The 22,274-nt window shown below is 47.7% G+C and overlaps 1 protein-coding gene across 1 annotated transcript; it reads left to right on the forward strand.

Annotated features, from left to right (window-relative positions):
• Nucleotides 1-161: 161 nt before the first annotated feature.
• MAP2K4 (mitogen-activated protein kinase kinase 4) lies at nt 162-22,038 on the forward strand (the record flags this gene model as incomplete). Its single annotated transcript, XM_077458529.1, is given in 7 exon segments — nt 162-280; nt 1,070-1,121; nt 6,283-6,410; nt 15,661-15,738; nt 16,035-16,183; nt 19,467-19,512; nt 21,418-22,038. Coding segments are annotated over 7 exon segments (686 nt in total), but the record flags the coding sequence as incomplete, so codon positions are not given.
• Between the last annotated feature and the right edge of the window lie 236 nt (nt 22,039-22,274).

Genomic DNA, 22,274 nt, shown 5'->3' on the forward strand with positions numbered 1-22,274 from the left:
AAGTTGCGGTGAATCCTGCGAGGGGGGCGGGACTTCCGGGAGATCCTGTGCAGACCGAAGGGAACCTGATGAGTGACATTCTGCTCTTTGGCCAGTTGGATGTCTGGAGACCAATATAAAAAGTGACGATTTCTGACAAGGAACCTTCTTCTTTCTTCCAGGGGATTGCTGGATCTGTATGGAGCTCATGGCTACCTCGTTTGACAAGTTTTACAAATATGTATATAGTTCATTAGATGACGTTATTCCAGAGGAGATCCTGGGCAAAATCACTTTAGCTGTGAGTACATTTCATATATATATATATATATATATATATATATATAATAATATTTTAATTTATTTTACGATGTTTTATTTCTAGGCACATGGATCCAAACACTTTATAAATTTTACCCATCTGTATAGCTCTGACATATACCGCAGTGCTGTACAGAGATCACTGAGCCAATCACATCCACATCCGTCTTTGCACCAGAGGAGCTTACACTCTAATCTCCCCTCACAATCGTACTTTATCACTATTATACATGGACAGTATATAGCTCTGACATATACCGCAGTTGTGTACAGCGATTGTAGAATTTCCACTGATTGCTCTGCTGGCATTTTGAAGGAGCACTGAGACCTCATTCCAGGGCTCCTCCGAGGGGAGTCGTGCCGATGGTGTCCCTGGTGGCGGTTATTTCCTCGGTGATGGATCTAAACCAGAGCTCTCAGAACTGTGGGCCCCCCCACACACACACACACACACACACACACACACACACTCAGCAACAGTAGGGAATAGTTCTTCCCGCTGGCACCATTGAAGGGGGGGGGGGGCGCTCCCCCCTTAAGTTGTAAGGATAGTAAAGTGGCCCTTTGTTTGGAGATTTGGAGACCCCTGATAAATCGTGGTGGAGACGGACTGCAATATGTTATATTCATGAAGTTCTGGCCCTTCATGCAGTCCTGACACGTTGTCAGCCATGGGACCGGCGATCGGTCAGATTATATCTTCTGTAACCGATTGATTGTTGCTGGTTAAAGTAATCTCTATTGATTTTTTTTTTTCTTTCTCCGGCAGACTGTGAAAGCATTGAACCACTTAAAAGAAAACTTGAAAATAATTCACAGAGGTGAGCCAATGCTTTGTGATATTGTCATATGACTTTTTATTTTTGTTTTTTCTAGGAAGGTTTAATTTTGCTACTTTATATCTGTTTATATAAAAATCCAGATTAATGTGATTTAGGGGAAACAGCAGTGCTTGTGTAAGAAAGAAAAGCACATTTGAAGGATAATTCCCCCCTTTTAGGGCCGGTTCACACCATCCCCGCACAGGAACATGCTGTGCGATTCACATGCGGGTTCTCTATGGTGCAAATTCAGCCTATTCGTTTTGAATCGCACCGCACCAAAAGTGGCGCATGCAGTACTTTTTCCAAAACACATTTTGTGGCCTATCACAAGAAATGATACAAACTGAAACATAAAATCCAGAGAATAAATGAGGTGAAATATACAAAGCGAGGAAAGGAATGACCTGAAATACGATGTCAAAGATCTCTTCCATCCACTTCGAGACATTCATCTATAATAAGTGGATAGATAAATCTTGGCCTTTTGTCTCACCGATCGTGGCGGGCAACCAGGAGCCCAGAAAATTATCTCTGGTATTGGTCCAAACAATGAGAAAATGTGTAACCAGAATTGAAATCTGTATAAAGCGATTAAAATGCGTGTAGATGAGGAAACCGATGAAGGAAAGGCGATCATACGTGATGCGTTGTGACCGGATCACATGGTACAAACGTTCCATGCAGACAGACTGATCTGTGTTTTGGGGTGTCCTCCTATTGACACGCACTGCAGATCACAAATGGAATGCATTCTTCATGCAGTCTGGCAGAGAATCGCACAGCGCCTTCCTGTGTGGCATGGAATGAGCCAGCTCTTAGACCTCGTTCACACAAGGTGTACTAAAGGAGTGTTTACCCCCTACAGGGATACGGCGGTGTTTGTGCAGGCAGCCCCATTGATGTCTGTTCTTTTTTTGTACTTTTCATCTGACCCTCCACCACTTACAGATGCTTAAAGTGGGGACAATAATTTGTAAAGGTGCAACAAAATTTCGGCCACTGAAACATGTCGGCCGAAAATGGTGCTTTTTGCATTCGCCCCAAAAGAAAAAAAAGATGCCGATAAGGGGGCGGGTCCGCCCATTGTGGGGGGGGGGGGGGGGGATCTAGGCATGCCCCAGTCCTCCCCTCCCTCCTCTCATTGTCACACGAAGCACCGATTTTCCTGCTGTGTCACCGGAGCCAAATTGCTCGGCAGCCGCTGTAACAAAGTCCCGCCTCCTGTGATAGACGGTGCACTGATCCAATGCCGGGAAATTGAATCAATGTGATGCGTGTCATAGGAGGCGGGACTTTGTTACTGCGACCGCCCAGCCCGTGCAAGTCAAATCCTGCTCCGTGACACAGCGGGAGATCGCTGCTCTGTGTGATCCGGGCACTGGTGAGGCTGCATTGTTCTCTTGTACTATGTCTGCAATCTCTGATCATCTCCTGTACTATGTCTGCAGTCTCTGATCATCTCCTGTATCGTGTCTGCAGTCTCTGATCATCTCCTGTATCGTGTCTGCAGTCTCTGATCATCTCCTGTATCGTGTCTGCAGTCTGATCATCTCCTGTTTCGTGTCTGCAGTCTCTGATCATCTCCTGTATCGTGTCTGCAGTCTCTGATCATCTCCTGTATCGTGTCTGCAGTCTCTGATCATCTCCTGTATCGTGTCTGCAGTCTCTGATCATCTCCTGTATCGTGTCTGCAGTCTCTGATCATCTCCTGTATCGTGTCTGCAGTCTCTGATCATCTCCTGTATCGTGTCTGCAGTCTCTGATCATCTCCTGTATCGTGTCTGCAGTCTCTGATCATCTCCTGTATCGTGTCTGCAGTCTCTGATCATCTCCTGTATCGTGTCTGCAGTCTCTGATCATCTCCTGTATCGTGTCTGCAGTCTCTGATCATCTCCTGTACCGTGTCTGCAGTCTCTGATCATCTCCTGTACCGTGTCTGCAGTCTCTGATCATCTCCTGTACCGTGTCTGCAGTCTCTGATCATCTCCTGTACCGTGTCTGCAGTCTCTGATCATCTCCTGTACCGTGTCTGCAGTCTCTGATCATCTCCTGTACCGTGTCTGCAGTCTCTGATCATGTTGCAGTTCAGTGAGTAAAATAAGTATTTGATCCCCAAGCAAAACATGACTTAGTTGGTGGCGAAACCCTTGTTGGCGATCAGAGGTCAGACGTTTCTTGTAGATGGTGATCAGGTTTGCACACATCTCAGGAGGGATTTTGGTCCACTCTTCTTTACAGATCTTCTCTAAATCCTGAAGGTTTCTTGGCTGTCTCTTAGCAAATCGAAGTTTCAGCTCCTCCATACATTTTCTATAGGATTAAGGTCTGGAGACTGGCTAGGCCACTCCATGATCTTAATGTGCTTCTTCTTGAGCCCCTCCTTTATTGCCCTGGCAGTATGTTTGGGGTCATTGTCATGCTGGAAGACCCATCCATGACCCATCTTCAGTCTTCTGGCTGAAGGAAGAGGGTCCTCCTCCAAGATCTTACAATACATGGCCCGTCCATTGGCCCCTCAATGCGGCAAAGTCGGCCTGGACCTTTATCAGAGAAACGGCCACAAATCATCATGTTCCCACCTCCGTGTGTGACTGTAGGGATGGTGTTCATGTTCCCACCTCCGTGTGTGACAGTAGGGATTAGAGGTCGACCGATGTATATCGGCCGATATTTGGCGTTTTTTAATTCATAGGCATCGGCTGATTGTGCAGTGCGACTTACAAATGACTTCTGTAATAGAAGTTAATGCAAGTTTCCTGAGTCTTCAGTGAAGCCACTTCTTTCCTCTCTGGGCAGTCTGCTAATAAAAGAGCAAAGAGATACCATGTTTACACTTCTGAATGGACTAAACTCTGCATGTAGAGTTCTCAGTTTAACCATTTAAAGACTAAATCTTTTCTGACACTTGATGCTTACAAGTAAAAATCCTGCATTTTTTGCTAGAAAATCACTTTGATTAATTATATATATTTTTTTATTTATATATATTTTTTTAGCAGAGACCCTAGGGAATAAAATAGTGGTTGGTGCAATATTTTGTGTCGCACTGTATTTGCACAGCGGTCTTTCAAATGCAATTTTTTTGGGGGAAAAAAGACACTAATTAAAAAAAAAAAAACAGTAAAGTTAGCCCATTATTTTTTTCATCCAAAAGTTTTGATTACTTGTTTTTGTGTAATATATATTTTGTTTTTTTAAATCTAAATTATACATATAAGTGAACTGGTTGGAGATTTGTTTTGTTTAATGTTTAAATGTAAGAAATTTTCTGTATCAATTATTACATAAGGCTGCCTTCACACTGGAGCTGACAGGCGTTGATGGTAAAACGCTGCTAGTTTTAGCGGCGATTTACCGTCATTTTAGCGGCGCTATTCGGGTTGCTAGCAGGGCACTTATAACCCAGCTAGCGGCCGAGGAAGAGGTTAAATGCGCCGTGAAGCGCCGCAGCCAAAACACATTGCATGCGCTTTGGCAGTGGTTCTTATTCATTTCAATGGGCAGGAGTGGTGGGGGAGGGGTATATACCACTCTAAACGTGCTGTTTGCAGGACTTTTTTTTTTTTTTTTTGTAACCTCCTGCCAGCGCATCGCCTCGGTGTGAGAGCACTCGGGGCTTCCACACGGACTGCGGGGGAGCCATATTGCAGGCACTTTACATGCGCTATTTTTATCCCAAAAGCGACTGAAAAACGCCCCAGTGTGAAAGGTGTCTATTAGATTTTATGAGATGGGAATAAATTCAAAATCGGCCCAAAAAAATCAGCATTATATATCCGCCATCGGCCGCCACGATTTCTAAATATCGGCATCGGCCAGAGAAAAACCCATATCACTCGACCTCTGGTAGGGATGGTGTTCTTGGGGTCATAGTCTCCATTTTTCTTCCTCCAAACATAGCGAGTCCTCCTCCTCGCTCCTCCCTCCTCCTCGCTCCTCCCTCCTCCTCGCTCCTCCCTCCTCCTCGCTCCTCCCTCCTCCTCGCTCTTCCCTCCTCCTCCCTCCTCGCTCCTCCCTCGCTCCTCCCTCGCTCCTCCCTCGCTCCTCCCTCGCTCCTCCCTCGCTCCTCCCTCGCTCCTCCCTCGCTCCTCCCTCGCTCCTCCCTCGCTCCTCGCTCCTCCCTCCTCGCTCCTCGCTCCTCGCTCCTCGCTCCTCGCTCCTCCCTCCTCCCTGCTCCTCCCTCCTCCTCGCTCCTCCCTCCTCCTCGCTCCTCCCTCCTCCTCCCTCCTCAGACACATGGAAAGGTCCATCTGACGTTTCCCAATGAACATCTAAATGATTGGGAGAAAGTTCTGTGGTCGGATGAGACCAAAATTCAGCTGTTTGTCATTAACTCGACTCGTGGTGTTTGGAGGAAGTAAATTGGTGACTATGACCCTAAGAACACCATCCCTACAGTCGCACACAGGTGGGAACATGAACACCATCCCTACAGTCACACATAGGTGGAAACATGAACACCATCCCTACAGTCGCACACAGGTGGAAACATGAACACCATCCCTACAGTCGCACACAGGTGGGAACATGAACACCATCCCTACAGTCGCACACAGGTGGGAACATGAACACCATCCCTACAGTCACACACGGAGGTGGGAACATGAACACCATCCCTACAGTCACACACGGAGGTGGGAACATGATGATTTGGGGCTGTTTCTCTGATAAAGGTACAGGCTGATTTTGCCGCATTGAGGGGTCAATGGACGGGGCCATGTATTGTAAGATCTTGGATGAGAACCTTCTTCCCTCATCCAGAACACTGAAGATGGGTCATGATTGCGGCTCCGTTCTCACTAGTGAGACTTGTCATGCAACTTTTGACACAAGTTGCAGCCAATTGATTTCATTGGCACCCATTCCAATCCTTGTGACTTAGTCACAGTGACTTTGGAAAAGTTCTTGCACTACTTTGATGTGACTTGAGTGCCAGAGAGTGTAAATTGCACATCAAAGTCTTAAAACTTTGGAGTCTCACTAATGGGAATGAAGCTTAACACAGTTGCTCTGATTGCTTTAGAAAACAATTCCATTATCATTCATGAAGACAATGGCGGCCTCAGTATGTAATGATAGATCCCATTGTCCAGGTGGCTAACCAAGAGCAATAATTGATGGTAAACTGTCTTTTATCTTATTCTTCCTCCCATTACAGACATCAAACCTTCAAATATCCTTCTGGACAGAAATGGAAATATTAAGCTGTGTGACTTTGGCATCAGCGGGCAGCTTGTGGACTCCATTGCCAAGACGAGGGATGCCGGCTGCCGGCCGTACATGGCGGTGAGTAGCCGTGTCTGGTGTTTAATGTCTGGTGACGGAGCCTCTGTGGTGCGGTGTCTGGTGATGGAGCCTCTGTGGTGCGGTGTCTGGTGACGGAGCCTCTGTGGTGCGGTGTCTGATGACAGAGCCTCTGTGGTGCGGTGTCTGATGACGGAGCCTCTGTGGTGCGGTGTCTGGTGACGGAGCCTCTGTGGTGCGGTGTCTGGTGACGGAGCCTCTGTGGTGCGGTGTCTGGTGACGGAGCCTCTGTGGTGCGGTGTCTGGTGACGGCGCCTCTGTGGTGCGGTGTCTGGTGACGGCGCCTCTGTGGTGCGGTGTCTGGTGACGGCGCCTCTGTGGTGCGGTGTCTGGTGACGGCGCCTCTGTGGTGCGGTGTCTGGTGACGGCGCCTCTGCGGTGTGGTGTCTGGTTGACGGCGCCTCTGTGGTGCGGTGTCTGGTGACGGCGCCTCTGTGGTGTGGTTTGGTGGTTGGGTTGTAAAGATGGGTCTGGTCAGGTGTCAATGTTCTGTGTCTCTTCAGTGCAGGATTTGTGACTTTACTTGCTGCATGCTTGTTTAACATCAGAGACTTTTAGGGGGGAGATTTACTAAAGGTGGAGAGGGCAAAATCTGGTGCAGCTCTGCATCAGCTTCCAGGTTTTTTCGCCGGAGCTTCATTGAACAAGCTGAAGTTAGAAGCTGATTGGCTCCCATGCACAGCTGCACCAGATTTTGCACTCTCCAGTTTTAGTAAATCCCCCCCCATGTGTTGGTGCAAGTAACTGTTTTGGAGGTGAGAGATCAGGAGTGACAGCCCTGGGTTTCTATCATGACAGGTTCACTTTAACGCTCCGGGGGCAGATCATTCTGTGACTCGTCAATACTGCGCTCAGTGCTGAACACACGTGTTGCTGCTTGTAGGGACAGAGGTACAATGTGCGTCTCGCCCACGTGTCCTATTTCCCCCTACGCATCAGGAAGTCAAAAACCACATAACCACTTGAGCCGCAGACTTAGCCATCATACAACGCTCACATCTCCGTATTGTATAGAGCAGGATGTCCAAACTACGGCCCGGGGGCCAGACCTGGCCTGTAGGCATATTGTCGATGTACACAGAATGAGGATTCAGGTCTGCAGAGGCTGCATCTTGTAAGGGAGAACTTTGACAGGGATTCTGATGAAGGGGTACTCTGATTGGGACCCTGTCATCTAAGGGGGCATTCTGGTGGGGCGACCCTGGTGGAAGGGGGAGCCATCATCTACTAGGACCCCCAGGGCCTTTTCCATCCTAGATCCCCCCCAGAGGTTCTCCCCTCAGTCTATAGATTGCATTCAGATTTTTGCCACCCAAATGCATTATTTTACATTTTTCTACACTGAACCTCATTTGCCATTTAGTTGCCCCTCCCCCCATTCATTTGTTCAGATCTTCTTCCACATCCTGCAGAGAAGTTATTGCCCTGCTTAGCTTAGTATCATCCACAAATACAGAGATTGAACTGTTTCCCCCGTCCCCATCCTCCAGGTCATTTATGAACAAATTAAATAGGATTGGTCCCAGCACAGAACCCTGGGGGACCCCACTACTCAACCCCCGACCATTCTGAGTACTCCCCTTTATCGCCACTCTCTGAACTGCTGTTGAGCCCTCACAAAGCCTATCCCTCTATAGTGTACTCTTGTCTCAGTCCAGAGCGCTAAACGTCATTTCTGTCTGCTGCCTCTGACAAGTTTTCCTGACACCAAGAGAAAAATGGTGACACGGGAGGAGTTCCATCTGATTGACAGCCTCTGTTCCTGTGTGGGAAAGGAGTGTGTGCTTTCCCTCCAATCATCTCTCAGATCTCTCCTCACTGATGTAACTTTAGCTCTCTGCCCTCTGCTTTTCAAAGCTGGCAGATTGTGTAAATTCAGCACTTTGGATGTAGAGGAAAAAAGGCTGCAGATAAACAGATACAACTTATGTAGGAGGATTTCTCTGTGTATCACCTGAGGAACGTCACTTCATTGAGTATATGGAGGGTTTACATCCACTTTAAGAACTTGTATTGGAATAAAACTTCTTTCTTTTTAAACCGGAGTCTAGCATGACTTTAATTGCGCTGCAGCCCACATATGGCGCTAAAGTTCACAATGTATAGTTGTCGGTCCTCTGTGGTTTGTAGTATTCACAATGTACAGATGTCGGTCCTCTGTGGTTTGTAGTATTCACAATGTACAGATGTCGGTCCTCTGTGGTTTGTAGTATTCACAATGTACAGATGGCGGTCCTCTGTGACTTGTTGTGTTCACAATATACAGATGTCGGTCCTCTGTGGTTCGTAGTGTCCACACTGTATAGATGTCGGTCCTCTGTGGTTCGTTGTGTTCACAATGTTACAAGGAGAGAAATTGCGTTTTTGGTGCCTAAACTTAATGAACGGTTATAAAAAAAAAAAAAAAAAAAAAAAAGTGTGTGTGATATATATATATATATATATATATTAATATATATATATATATATACATACATATAAAATATATTTTATATTCAACTTTTTAATATCATGAATATGAATGTTGGCCATTATTGGCAGCTTTAGCACAAGAGGAGCTCAGGAAAAATGCATCCCTTGAGTTCTCAGTATTTCCTCGCGCGGGTTCGGTGCGCTTCTGTGGTGGCGTCAGAAATCTTGCTGCATTTTTGGTCAGTTAAAAAAAATAAAATAAACAAACCCACATCCCCCTGGAAATGCATTGAAAACGAATCTATGTTACTTTTTTTTTTTTATGCGGTTTTTAAGTGACATGACCTAATGACATAAACCCCATAATTGCAGCCGTTTTCGGCACCTTTTTCTCTATCAGCAAAATGCATAAAAAACACAATTTTTGTCCTTTCTGTTTAAGCCGTTATTTTCAAACACAACAAGCTCGTGCCCATCGCTGTTTTATGAAGGATCTTTCTTGACATTATGAGTTGGGGGTACGCCATCCTCCAACTTCTCTGTGAGTTGGGGGTACGCCACCCTCCCACTTCTCTGTGAGTTGGCGGTACGCCACCCTCCCACTTCTCTGTGAGTTGGCGGTACGCCACCCTCCCACTTCTCTGTGAGTTGGCGGTACGCCACCCTCCCACTTGTCTGTGAGTTGGCGGTACGCCACCCTCCCACTTCTCTGTGAGTTGGCGGTACGCCACCCTCCCACTTCTCTGTGAGTTGGCGGTACGCCACCCTCCCACTTCTCTGTGAGTTGGGGGTACGCCACCCCCCTACTTCTCTGTGCCCTCCTTTAGACATACATTGTGATCCAATTGGCCGCCATATACTGGCCCTTTAAGGTATTTATTTTTGCGTTCCATGTGAGGTCACCAGTATCTGGTATCTCAGTTTCCGAGCCAAGTTTGGCAGTTGAGTGAAGGCGGCGAGGACTCGGCAGCTCTCCACGTCACCAGGAACGTTGTTGGGTCATTCCCAGAGTTAGCTCAGCGCAGAGGAATGCTCCGAGGCTGGGACTTCCTATCCCAGTAATAGAGGTGACGTCTGACGCCAAGGATTCACCCTTCACTAGTGTGGTGAGTCACTTTGCTCGGCTCTTACATAACGACCGACCGATTTATCAACATCAGCAACCAGGCGACTTCCCACAGCTGGAGCACAGCTTGGTTCTGGCTGCAGTTCTTTATTTAAAGGACCACCCCACCCGAAATCAAACTGCCCCGGTATGTTTGATGATCAGAGCTGTACGTGGAAAGTCCCGTCCATTGTACAACCATGTTGAGCTTTAACCCATTGGCCTCCAGAAGATTTACCCCCCCTTCATGACCAGGCCATTTTTTGTCGTACGGCATTGCGTGTACCCAAATGCAATTTTATTTTTTTGCAGAAATCGCTTTCTTTTGGTGGCATTTGATTACCGCTGCACTGTACTTTTTGCTCTATAAAGAGCGCTTACAGAGCAGTCATTACATTAATGTAAAGGGGGGGCAGCACTGTGATGTAAAGGGGGGGGGGGCAGCACTGTGATGTAAAGGGGGGGGCGGCACTGTGATGTAAAGGGGTGGGCGGCACTGTGGTGTAAGGGGGGCGGCGGCAGTGTGACGTAAGGGGGGGGCAGCGGCACTGTGATGTAAAGGGAGGGGCAGTGGCACTGTGATGTGAAGGGGAACTGAGGATAGACTCCATGAATATCCCCTCCCGCAGAGACCCTTTCTGCCCCTTGGGGGGGGGGGGGGTTGAAATTTGGCTGCTGTGAAGCCGCTCTGGTGCTATAAAGGTTGCGGGGGGGGGGGGGGCACTGCTTAAATATGTTTGTGGGTTCTGTGTAATTTTTCTACTAAAAAGGCAGATTTTTACACTCCTGTGAGAAGTGGCAGAATTGGTTTGGGAAGCAAGTGGTTAAAGAAGAGAAAACAAATGTGATGACACTTTCTGTCAGAGCGGAGTTCCCCTTTAAGCAGCGGTAATATTCGGAGACGCTCGGGGTTACTGAAGTGTAGACATGAGCTAATCTCGGGAAGCTTGTAGAATGGGCACAGGACCAAGTGATGTCATGTGCTATTTATAGTCTCTCCGTATTATAACCTCACCGCGATATTCCCTCCCCCCCTCAGGGTAAGCCGAGGTATTTTCTCAGTTGAAACCGCGGAGGAATTTGGTGAGGACGTCGGCGTGCCTTTGGATGCCGCTTAGTCATAGGCTCAGCATTTCATGAATTATTCTGCAAGTAGCTGATGTCACCGACCACGCATGCACATCCCAGGCCAGCCATACAAGTATTCATCCAACGCAGTGTCCTGATAGGCTGAGCGCTGCCTCATCATACCGCCCACCACAGACCCTTATAGGCCGTCCCACTAAATGTTTGTTTTATTTCCTCTTCTAGGAAAACCGTGGAATGACATCATCTTTGATGTATAATATATCTTATATCTGGAGAGTGGTGATGGTCAAGCCTGTCTAATATAATTTATAGCTGGAGAGTGGTGATGTCATGCCTGTCTAATATAATTTATATCTGGAGAGTGGTGATGTCATGCCTGTCTAATATAATTTATATCTGGAGAGCGGTGATGTCATTCCTGTATATTATAATTTATATCTGGAGAGTGGTGATGTCTTGTGGTGTGCCCCTTTAAGCACATGCTGTACTCCCGGTGTGCGGATCGTCCTGCGTCTCTCATCGTTTGTTCACTCTCAATGTTTTCCTCCCAGTCGGCGGTATGGTGGAGTTCTGTGGTCGGTGTTGGGTTCCAGCTCTGCTTGGAGGGTGATGACATCACTATCGCTGCCTGGAATCCATTTTTCTGGCTTCCCGGCCATACTGCCGCTTGGCTTCCCCATACTAGGTTGTGGTTGGCCCTTTGTGTTTGGCCTTTTAATGTCATTGGTCCAATTATGAAAATCTCAGAACTAGGAGCTCATTGGTCGGATCTACTGAAGTGAATGGCAGATAATCTGCGATATTTGTAGGTGTGGGGGATGGGTTCTTCTCCATTTCCTTTTGGATGGAGCGGGGGGAAGTGTGATATGAGACTATGAAGTGTGACATTAAGCTCTTCTTTGAAAATACAAATTGCCTGGCTGTCATGCTGATGGCCTTCAGTGCTTGGGGTCTTGGATCTGAAATAAGGACACACACGAGGGGATCTGAAGAACATTAATCTAGATGAGGCGCCGTCTCTCCCGTGATGGGTGTGTTGTTCTCTGGACTTGGCAGGGTGACTACAGTCACTGATACACCTGGCTGGAGGCGGAATATTTTGTAAACAGTTTTCGCTTGAAATTTTTTTACTATATCACAAACGCTTTAAACCAGGGTGGTGCTGTGGACCGCAATTCTATCTTTATTTCAGCAAATCATTTGATACAGTTATACATCCGAATCACATAAAAACATTGCACAGGCAAGTCTTTATATATTGGAGTCGCCGGCAGGAGGTCCTGATTCCTATATATAGATTAGCACTGGACAGAGGGTGGGAGCGGGAGCTGCCCAAAATAACTTTTTAAGTTAACAGGCAGGTAATTGGTTGCTAGGATGGGGGACAGTCCTAGCAACCAATCACCAGCTTGTTAATATGGAAAGTTAGCTTCCCAATTCCATCTAAACTGCTGTGTCTCCTGCCCTCCGCTCTGCTGTGTGCCCCTGTGAGGTAGCCAATGCAAGGGGCACTGCTGTGAAGGATATAGGGGTGGGGGTGTTGGATGGGGCAGATATGATAGGGGACCAAATGAGGTGTCACTGGTGGGAGGAAGTCAGTCCTGATCCCTCTATATAGATCTTCATATCACTAGAGGGGTCACCAGCGGGAGGAAGGAGGTCCTGATTCCTCTATATAGATCTTTATATCACTAGAGGGGTCACCGGCAGGAAGAAGGAGGTCCTGATTCCTCTATATAGATCTTTATATCACTAGAGGGGTCACTGGCAGGAGGAAGGAGGTCCTGATTCCTCTATATAGATCTTTATATCACTAGAGGGGACACCTGCATGAAGAAGGAGGTCCCGATTCTTCTATTTAGATCTTTATATCGCTAGAGGGGTCACCAGCAGGAGGAAGGAGGTCCTGATTCCTCTATATAGATCTTCATATCACTAGAGGGGTCACCGGTGGGAGGGAGGAGGTCCTGATTCCTCTATATAGATCTTTATATCACTAGAGGGGTCACCGGTGGGAGGGAGGAGGTCCTGATTCCTCTATATAGATCTTCATATCACTAGAGGGGTCACCGGTGGGAGGGAGGAGGTCCTGATTCCTCTATATAGATCTTTATATCACTAGAGGGGTCACCGGCAGGAGGAAGGAGGTCCTGATTCCTCTATATAGATCTTTATATCACTAGAGGGGTCACCGGCAGGAAGAAGGAGGTCCTGATTCCTCTATATAGATCTTCATATCACTAGAGGGGTCACCGGCGGGAGGGAGGAGGTCCTGATTCCTCTATATAGATCTTTATATCACTAGAGGGATCACCAGCGGGAGGGAGGGGGTCCTGATTCCTCTATATAGATCTTTATATCACTAGAGGGGTCACCGGCAGGAGGAAGGAGGTCCTGATTCCTCTATATAGATCTTTATATCACTAGAGGGGTCACCAGCGGGAGGAAGGAGGTCCTGATTCCTCTATATAGATCTTTATATCACTAGAGGGGTCACCAGCAGGAGGGAGGAGGTCCTGATTCCTCTATATAGATCTTCATATCACTAGAGGGGTCACCGGCGGGAGGGAGGAGGTCCTGATTCCTCTATATAGATCTTTATATCACTAGAGGGGTCACCAGCAGGAGGAAGGAGGTCCCGATTCCTCTATATAGATCTTTATATCACTAGAGGGGTCACCGGCGGGAGGGAGGAGGTCCTGATTCCTCTATATAGATCTTTATATCACTAGAGGGGTCACCGGCAGGAAGAAGGAGGTCCTGATTCCTCTATATAGATCTTTATATCACTAGAGGGGTCACCGGCAGGAGGAAGGAGGTCCTGGTTCCTCTATATAGATCTTTATATCACTAGAGGGGTCACCAGCAGGAGGAAGGAGGTCCCGATTCCTCTATATAGATCTTTATATCACTAGAGGGGTCACCGGCGGGAGGGAGGAGGTCCTGATTCCTCTATATAGATCTTTATATCACTAGAGGGGTCACCGGCAGGAAGAAGGAGGTCCTGATTCCTCTATATAGATCTTTATATCACTAGAGGGGTCACCGGCAGGAGGAAGGAGGTCCTGATTCCTCTATATAGATCTTTATATCACTAGAGGGGACACCTGCATGAAGAAGGAGGTCCCGATTCTTCTATTTAGATCTTTATATCGCTAGAGGGGTCACCAGCAGGAGGAAGGAGGTCCTGATTCCTCTATATAGATCTTCATATCACTAGAGGGGTCACCGGTGGGAGGGAGGAGGTCCTGATTCCTCTATATAGATCTTTATATCACTAGAGGGGTCACCGGTGGGAGGGAGGAGGTCCTGATTCCTCTATATAGATCTTCATATCACTAGAGGGGTCACCGGTGGGAGGGAGGAGGTCCTGATTCCTCTATATAGATCTTTATATCACTAGAGGGGTCACCGGCAGGAGGAAGGAGGTCCTGATTCCTCTATATAGATCTTTATATCACTAGAGGGGTCACCGGCAGGAAGAAGGAGGTCCTGATTCCTCTATATAGATCTTCATATCACTAGAGGGGTCACCGGCGGGAGGGAGGAGGTCCTGATTCCTCTATATAGATCTTTATATCACTAGAGGGGTCACCAGCGGGAGGGAGGGGGTCCTGATTCCTCTATATAGATCTTTATATCACTAGAGGGATCACCAGCGGGAGGGAGGGGGTCCTGATTCCTCTATATAGATCTTTATATCACTAGAGGGGTCACCGGCAGGAGGAAGGAGGTCCTGATTCCTCTATATAGATCTTTATATCACTAGAGGGGTCACCAGCGGGAGGAAGGAGGTCCTGATTCCTCTATATAGATCTTTATATCACTAGAGGGGTCACCAGCAGGAGGGAGGAGGTCCTGATTCCTCTATATAGATCTTCATATCACTAGAGGGGTCACCAGCGGGAGGAAGGAGGTCCTGATTCCTCTATATAGATCTTTATATCACTAGAGGGGTCACCGGCAGGAGGAAGGAGGTCCTGATTCCTCTATATAGATCTTTATATCACTAGAGGGGTCACCGGCAGGAGGAAGGAGGTCCTGGTTCCTCTATATAGATCTTTATATCACTAGAGGGGTCACCGGCAGGAAGAAGGAGGTCCTGATTCCTCTATATAGATCTTTATATCACTAGAGGGGTCACCGGCGGGAGGGAGGAGGTCCTGATTCCTCTATATAGATCTTTATATCACTAGAGGGGTCACCGGCAGGAAGAAGGAGGTCCTGATTCCTCTATATAGATCTTTATATCACTAGAGGGGTCACCGGCAGGAGGAAGGAGGTCCTGATTCCTCTATATAGATCTTTATATCACTAGAGGGGTCACCGGTGGGAGGAAGGAGGTCCTGATTCCTCTATATAGATCTTTATATCACTAGAGGGGTCACCAGCAGGAGTAAGGTGGTCCAGGTTTCCCTAGATAGAGCTTTAATTTCACTGGTGCTCCCCCTGTTGGTGACCTTCTAGAGATAACCAGCTTGGTACAAACCGATCTAAACTTGGACAAAGGTTAAAAAAAAATAATTCGGAAAGGAGAGAGATGGCAAAAAAAGACAAAATGGTAAATTCTGCCCCTATGTTTGTGTTCCCCCTGAAGTCTCACTTGTCTCCTTTTTCTGCCCACAGCCGGAGAGAATAGACCCGAGTGCGTCCCGACAAGGCTACGACGTGCGTTCCGATGTATGGAGTCTTGGCATCACATTGGTGAGAGAATTCGCTATAATCTTGAAATTTTTTTTTTCCAACACAACCTTCTTCGTCATCCAATCCACAGACTGCCACCAAGTACAAATATAATCTCCCGATAAACTCAATCATGATCTGGTTAGCAGTCAGTCCCACAAGAACTGTTGTGGGGGGGGGGGGATGGACGACATGGTGATCGTACTGTTAGCAGTTGGGGGATCTATAGTGTACTCTAGATATTGATAGGCTGTGGAAGGTGATTTGTAGTACTGTACATGGTATGAAGGTTCTGACCGTGTTCTTCCTCTCCACAGTATGAGTTGGCAACCGGGAGGTTCCCGTACCCCAAATGGAACAGCGTGTTCGATCAGTTGACACAGGTGGTGAAGGGCGACCCTCCGCAGCTCAGCAACTCCGACGAACGGGAATTCTCCTCTAGTTTCATCAACTTTGTCAACTTGTGGTGAGCATTTTTTTTAATCTTTTTATTTTTTGGTTCTGTCTCAGGTCCGGCCGATGTCCAGTAGGGGGCAGCACCGAGTAGAGTCAGCGTGGTGGCAAATGGTCGCAGCCATACATCTGTTTAATTGGCATATATTGGTCCATTTTCCCACACTTTGATGGGAGTTTTAGCCACATTTGTAGGAACCTACCTGTTCCTTGAGTTGATGGACCATACTACAATGAGGGGTAAAAAGTATTTCATCAGCTGCTGATTTTGTACGTTTGCCCACTGACAAAGAAACGATCAGTCTATAATTTTATTGGTCAGTTTATTATAACATTGAGAGACAGAACAACAACAAAAATATCCAGTAAAATATAAAGGTTATAAATGGATTTGTATTTTAATGAGTGAAATAAGTATTTGATCCCCGATCAATCAGTAAAATTTCTGGCTTCTAGGTGTCTCCTTTACAGGTAACAAGCTGAGATTAGGAGAATTCTCTCTTAAAGGGAGTGCTCCTAATCTCAGCTTGTCCATAGAAGCAATCAATCAGATTCCAATCTCTCCTCCATGGCCAAGACCAAAGATCTGTCCAAGGATGTCGGGGAGAAGATTGGAGACCTACACAAGGCTGGAATGGGCTACAAGACCATCGCCAAGCAGCTTGGTGAGAGGTGACAACAGTTGGTGGATTATTCACAAATGGAAGAAACACAAAATAACGATCGATCTCCTCGGTCTGGGGCTCCATGGAAGATCTCACCTCGTGGAGGTCCAATGATCAGGTGAACGGTGAGGAATCCGCCCAGAACTACACCGGAGAATCTTCTCAATGATCTCAGCTGGGACCATAGTCACCAAGAGAACAATCGGTAACACACTACACCGTGAGGGACTGAAATCCAGCAGCCCCCGCAAGATCCCCCCGCTCAGGAAATCACATGTACAGGTCTCCCCGCTCAGGAAATCACATGTACAGGTCAGTCTGAAGATCACTAATGAACATCGAATGATTCAGAGGAGAACCGGGGGAAAGTGTTGTGGTCAGAGGAGACCAAAATCCAGATCTTTGACCTCAACTCAACTCAGTGTTTGGAGGAGGAGGAATGCTGCCTATGACCCCAAGATCACAATCCCCCACCGTTATACATGGAGGTCCTATGACCCCAAGAACACCATCCCCCACCATGATACATGGAGGTCCTATGACCCCAAGAACACCATCCCCCACCATGATACATGGAGGTCCTATGACCCCCAAGAACACCATCCCCCACCATGATACATGGAGGTCCTATGACCCCAAGAACACCATCCCCCACCTTCATTCATGGAGGATCTATGGCCCCAAGAACACCATCCCCCACCGTCATACATGGAGGAGGAAACATTATGCTTTGGGGGTGTTTTTCTGCTAAGGGGACAGGACAAATTCACTGCATCAAAGGGACGATGGATGGAGCCATGTACCATCAAATCTTGTGTGAGAACCTCCTTCCCTCAGCCAGAACACTGAAGATGGGTCATGGATGGGTCTTCCGACTTGACAATGACCCAAAACATACCATCAAGGCAACAAAGGAGTGGCTCAAGAAGCACATGAAGGTCACGGAGTGGCCTAGCCAGTCTCCAGACCTTTAATCCCATAGAAAATATGTGGCGAGAGCTGAAGGTTCGCGTTACCAAACATCAGCCTGGAAACCTTAATGACTTGGAGAGGATCAGCAAAGAGGACAAAATCCCTCCTGAGATGTGTGCGAACCTGGAGGCCAACTCCAAGAAACGTCTGACCTCTGATCGCCAACAAGGGTTTCTCCACCAACTACTAAGTCATGGTTTCCGAAGGGTTCACATACTTATTCCACTCATTAAAATACAAATCAGTTTACAACTCTTTTTAAATATGTTTTTCTGGATATTTTTGTTCTGTCTCTCGCTGTTATAATAAACTGACCAATAAAATTATAGACCGATCGTTTCTTTGTCACAAAATCAGCAGCCGATCTAATACTTTTTTTCCTCGCTGTATCTCTTGTATCCCATAAGTCCTGCCAGCCTGGTCGGGGGTGGGCGGAGCTGAGTGCTGGCTTCTCTGGCTGTCCTGTCCAATCAGTAGCTGCTGTAACAAATGACTTGCACTGTGACTTGGCAACAACCAAGCTGAGGGGCTTCACCTTGAAAAGCAATGCATGATGGGACATGTAGTTCAGAGACCTAAACTATAACTTTAAATGGTAGATGATGTTTCTGATTGGGTAGATCTAGAGAAGTAAGAATTCCGGCTTTAACAGATCAATGGACCCCTGTGCAACCAATCAGAAATTGACAGATATTGGGACAGCCGCTCTAAGTTTGAATTCAGATTAGTTGCTGTTTGGCTCAGTGGTGTGTTGTGACCAAATCTCATCCGTCCAGAGCAGAACGTAAGATCGGGGACCAATCCTTCTCAGACCATTTCTGAGTATTCACATCTGATCTGTTATAGATCTTCGGTTTGCTATTGATTACGGCAACTTTCACTGATCTTCTGTTTCGACTTATTGGGTTGAATCTTTCTGTGTTTGCTGCCATCTACTGGGAAGCTTAATGTTCTGCAGCCTGCGACTTGTAATAGGAAATCTGAGTGCTCCTTTGCTGCCACCTGCTGGTGTGTTGTAGTTAGTACGTTTTGATTTAAGCTAAATTCTGCTTATTCACCACTTGACCGTTGGAAGATTTACCCCCCCCCCCTCCCTCGTGACCAGGCCATTTTTGGCAATACCGCACTGCGTTATTTTTTGCCCTATAACCAAAAATTTTGATTAAAAAAAATATTTTTAACTTTCTACTATAAAAAAAACATCCAATGAACAAATTTTGAAATTTGCAGGTAGTTAAACCCAACTTAAAAAATTTCAAAAATGAATCGCTTATTACTGTATTCTCATTGGTGGGACTGCCATCTGAACTTCTTGTGTAATTTGCTCCCTCGTGTGACATGACTCCTTGTCATAGCTCCGCCTCCTGGGACTTCAAATCAGTGTGCAGCGCTAACAAGGTGTGTCCGAGGCAGCATTGCACATGTGCGTTACCAAAAGCCTTATTGGTTGTCCTGCCAGCGGATGCGGAGGATGGAGGGTGTTCATTCTCCTCCCTCTAACGGCTGAAGTTGGAATACATGTTGGAAAGGAAATTATCTAGAAATCGCATGTCGGTACAGCGGCTGCACAACCAACATCTCTGACACAATGGGAGGATTGTTTTGGTTTTGATTGAAATCTGTTGAATTTTATTTTTCCTTTTATTTTTTTTCCTGCAGCCTTACGAAGGACGAATCTAAGAGGCCAAAGTACAGAGAGCTTCTGGTGAGTGTTCGCTTCCTTAGTTCAGATCCGAAGATGTCCTTACAGGGTCTCTGTGCTCCTCTATGCGGTGCACACAGATCATGGCTGGTAGGAGAGGCCAGCAGAATGTTGTACATGCCGTCCTCACAAGTCCTGATGTAAGCGGTGGGCGGGCTCTTGGGTGGAGGAGTTTAAATATCAGAATGCCTTGATTGGTGCGTTTCAGTCTGGAGGGGTGGGCGTTCCTAAGCAGGCTGCAGTTGCATGCAGACCACTCTAGGCAACGTCGTCCTGTGATTTTCGCCCTCTGATTGAAAGGACTGAAATCCAATGAATGGAAGGAGAAGGTGAGATGGGGCGGGGCTCTATCAGACTCACTGCAACTTCTAATGAACATTGTAAGAAGCTCACAGCATTCAGTCAAATGAAAGAACATTTCATATTTGAACATCACTTGGGGGGGTTCCCTTACAGACTTGTAGCTAATCCAGACTCCAGGATGAAGGAAAGGGGGTGGAGGCTGTGGCGGTGAGGATGAAGGAAATGGGCGGAGGCTGTGGCGTTGAGGAGGAAGGAAAGGGGGTGGAGGCTGTGGCGCTGATGCTGAAGGCAAGGGGCTGAGGCTGAAGGCAAGGGGCGGAGGCTGTGGCGGTGAGGAGGAAGGAAAGGGGCGGGGGCGGAGGCTGTGGCGGTGAGGAGGAAGGAAAGGGGCGGAGGCTGTGGCGGTGAGGAGGAAGGAAAGGGGCGGAGGCTGTGGCGGTGAGGAGGAAGGAAAGGGGCGGAGGCTGTGGCGGTGAGGAAGGAAAGGGGCGGAGGCTGTGGCGGTGAGGAAGGAAAGGGGCGGAGGCTGTGGCGGTGAGGAAGGAAAGGGGCGGAGGCTGTGGCGGTGAGGAAGGAAAGGGGCGGAGGCTGTGGCGGTGAGGAAGGAAAGGGGCGGAGGCTGTGGCGGTGAGGAAGGAAAGGGGCGGAGGCTGTGGCGGTGAGGAAGGAAAGGGGCGGAGGCTGTGGCGGTGAGGAAGGAAAGGGGCGGAGGCTGTGGCGGTGAGGAAGGAAAGGGGCGGAGGCTGTGTCGGTGAGGAGGAAGGAAAGGGGCGGAGGCTGTGTCGGTGAGGATGAAGGGCTGGAGGCTGTGTCGGTGAGGAAGGAAAGGGGCAGAGGCTGTGGCGGTGAGGAAGGAAAGGGGCGGAGGCTGTGGCGGTGAGGAAGGAAAGGGGCGGAGGCTGTGGCGGTGAGGAAGGAAAGGGGCGGGGGCTTTGGCGGTAAGGAAGGAAAGGGGCGGAGGTTGTGTCGGTGAGGATGAAGGGCTGGAGGCTGTGGCGGTGAGGAAGGAAAGGGGCGGAGGCTGTGGCGGTGAGGAAGGAAAGGGGCGGAGGCTGTGGCGGTGAGGAAGGAAAGGGGCGGAGGCTGTGGCGGTGAGGAAGGAAAGGGGCGGAGGCTGTGGCGGTGAGGAAGGAAAGGGGCGGGGGCTGTGGCGGTGAGGAAGGAAAGGGGCGGGGGCTGTGGCGGTAAGGAAGGAAAGGGGCGGAGGCTGTGTCGGTGAGGAGGAAGGAAAGGGGCGGAGGCTGTGTCGGTGAGGATGAAGGGCTGGAGGCTGTGTCGGTGAGGATGAAGGAAAGGGGAAGAGGCTGTGGCGAGGATGAAGAAAAAGGGGTGGAGGCTTTGGCGTTGAGGAGGAAGGAAAGGGGCGGAGGCTGTGGCGAGTATGAAGGAAAGGGGCGGAGGCTGTGTCGGTGAAGAGGAAGGAAAGGGGCGGAGGCTGTGGAGGTGAGGATGGAGGAAAGGGGCGTAGATCCTGGACGTGGAGACCTCACTATTGGGCTGTCTGTGACCATATTAATCAGTAGACAGAAAACTGAAAGATCCGTTTTTAGGTGGAGAGATGAAAAATCTGAAGAAAATTTTAATTTTAGACTTTTTGTTGTGCAGAAACACTCGTTCATCATGATGTACGAGGAGCGGAACGTCGATGTTGCCGGATACGTCATTAGAATCATGGATCAGATGCCGGCCACTCCCAGCTCTCCGATGTACGTCGATTGACCCCGCCTCTAGCAAATGGCAAATTAAATGAACGGAAGAGCTGGGGGGCGAACCAGACGGAGAGATGCCGCAGCATGAACCCGACTTTCCTCTCTGGCTGCAGTGCTACGTGCAATAAGATCAGTGTTTTTGTTTCCTATCTTTCCATTGTGTCTGTACGCTAAAGTCATATGTAAAAAACAAAACAAAAAAAATCGCATCCCTTTAAAGCCGCCGATCGCCCGGTGCTCGGCTGGCGGACAGACAGAAGCCCACGTTCCGTGCTTACCTGCTCCATGGAACTCAAATGAGACTGGAATAAACCAATAAGATCTCTGCTATGACCTCTTCCACCTGAAACCAACATAAAAAGGACGCCGACCGCCCCCAGAGGAGCGAGACCAGGCGTCGTCCGACCGACTACCCCTGCTCTGCGGAGGCGGGAAGAGGCGAAAAGAATATGAATTATATAAATATATATATTTTTATTATTTTTAAATAAAAAAACAAAAAAAAATTCTTCACAAAGTGCAATAGGTTAACCAATTCTTCGTCAGGTGGTCCTGCCATGGATCAGGATTTTTATTATTTTAAATTTCAATTTTTTTTTGTTTTTGTTTTTTGCCCTTCTGGCAGAGAATGGGGTTTATAAATATGAAATTCTGTTCCACTATAGTTTTATGTTATGTTCTCGAGTGTCAGTTGAATTTTATTTTTCCCTTTTTTTTTTTTTTTTTTTTTAAGAATCAAACTATAGTAAATAT

Source organism: Lithobates pipiens, unplaced genomic scaffold (genome assembly GCF_037356315.1).
Source record: "Lithobates pipiens isolate NorthernLeopardFrog02 unplaced genomic scaffold, aLitPip1_a1.2 Scaffold_28, whole genome shotgun sequence".
In the NCBI taxonomy this organism is placed as follows: Eukaryota; Metazoa; Chordata; class Amphibia; order Anura; family Ranidae; genus Lithobates; species Lithobates pipiens.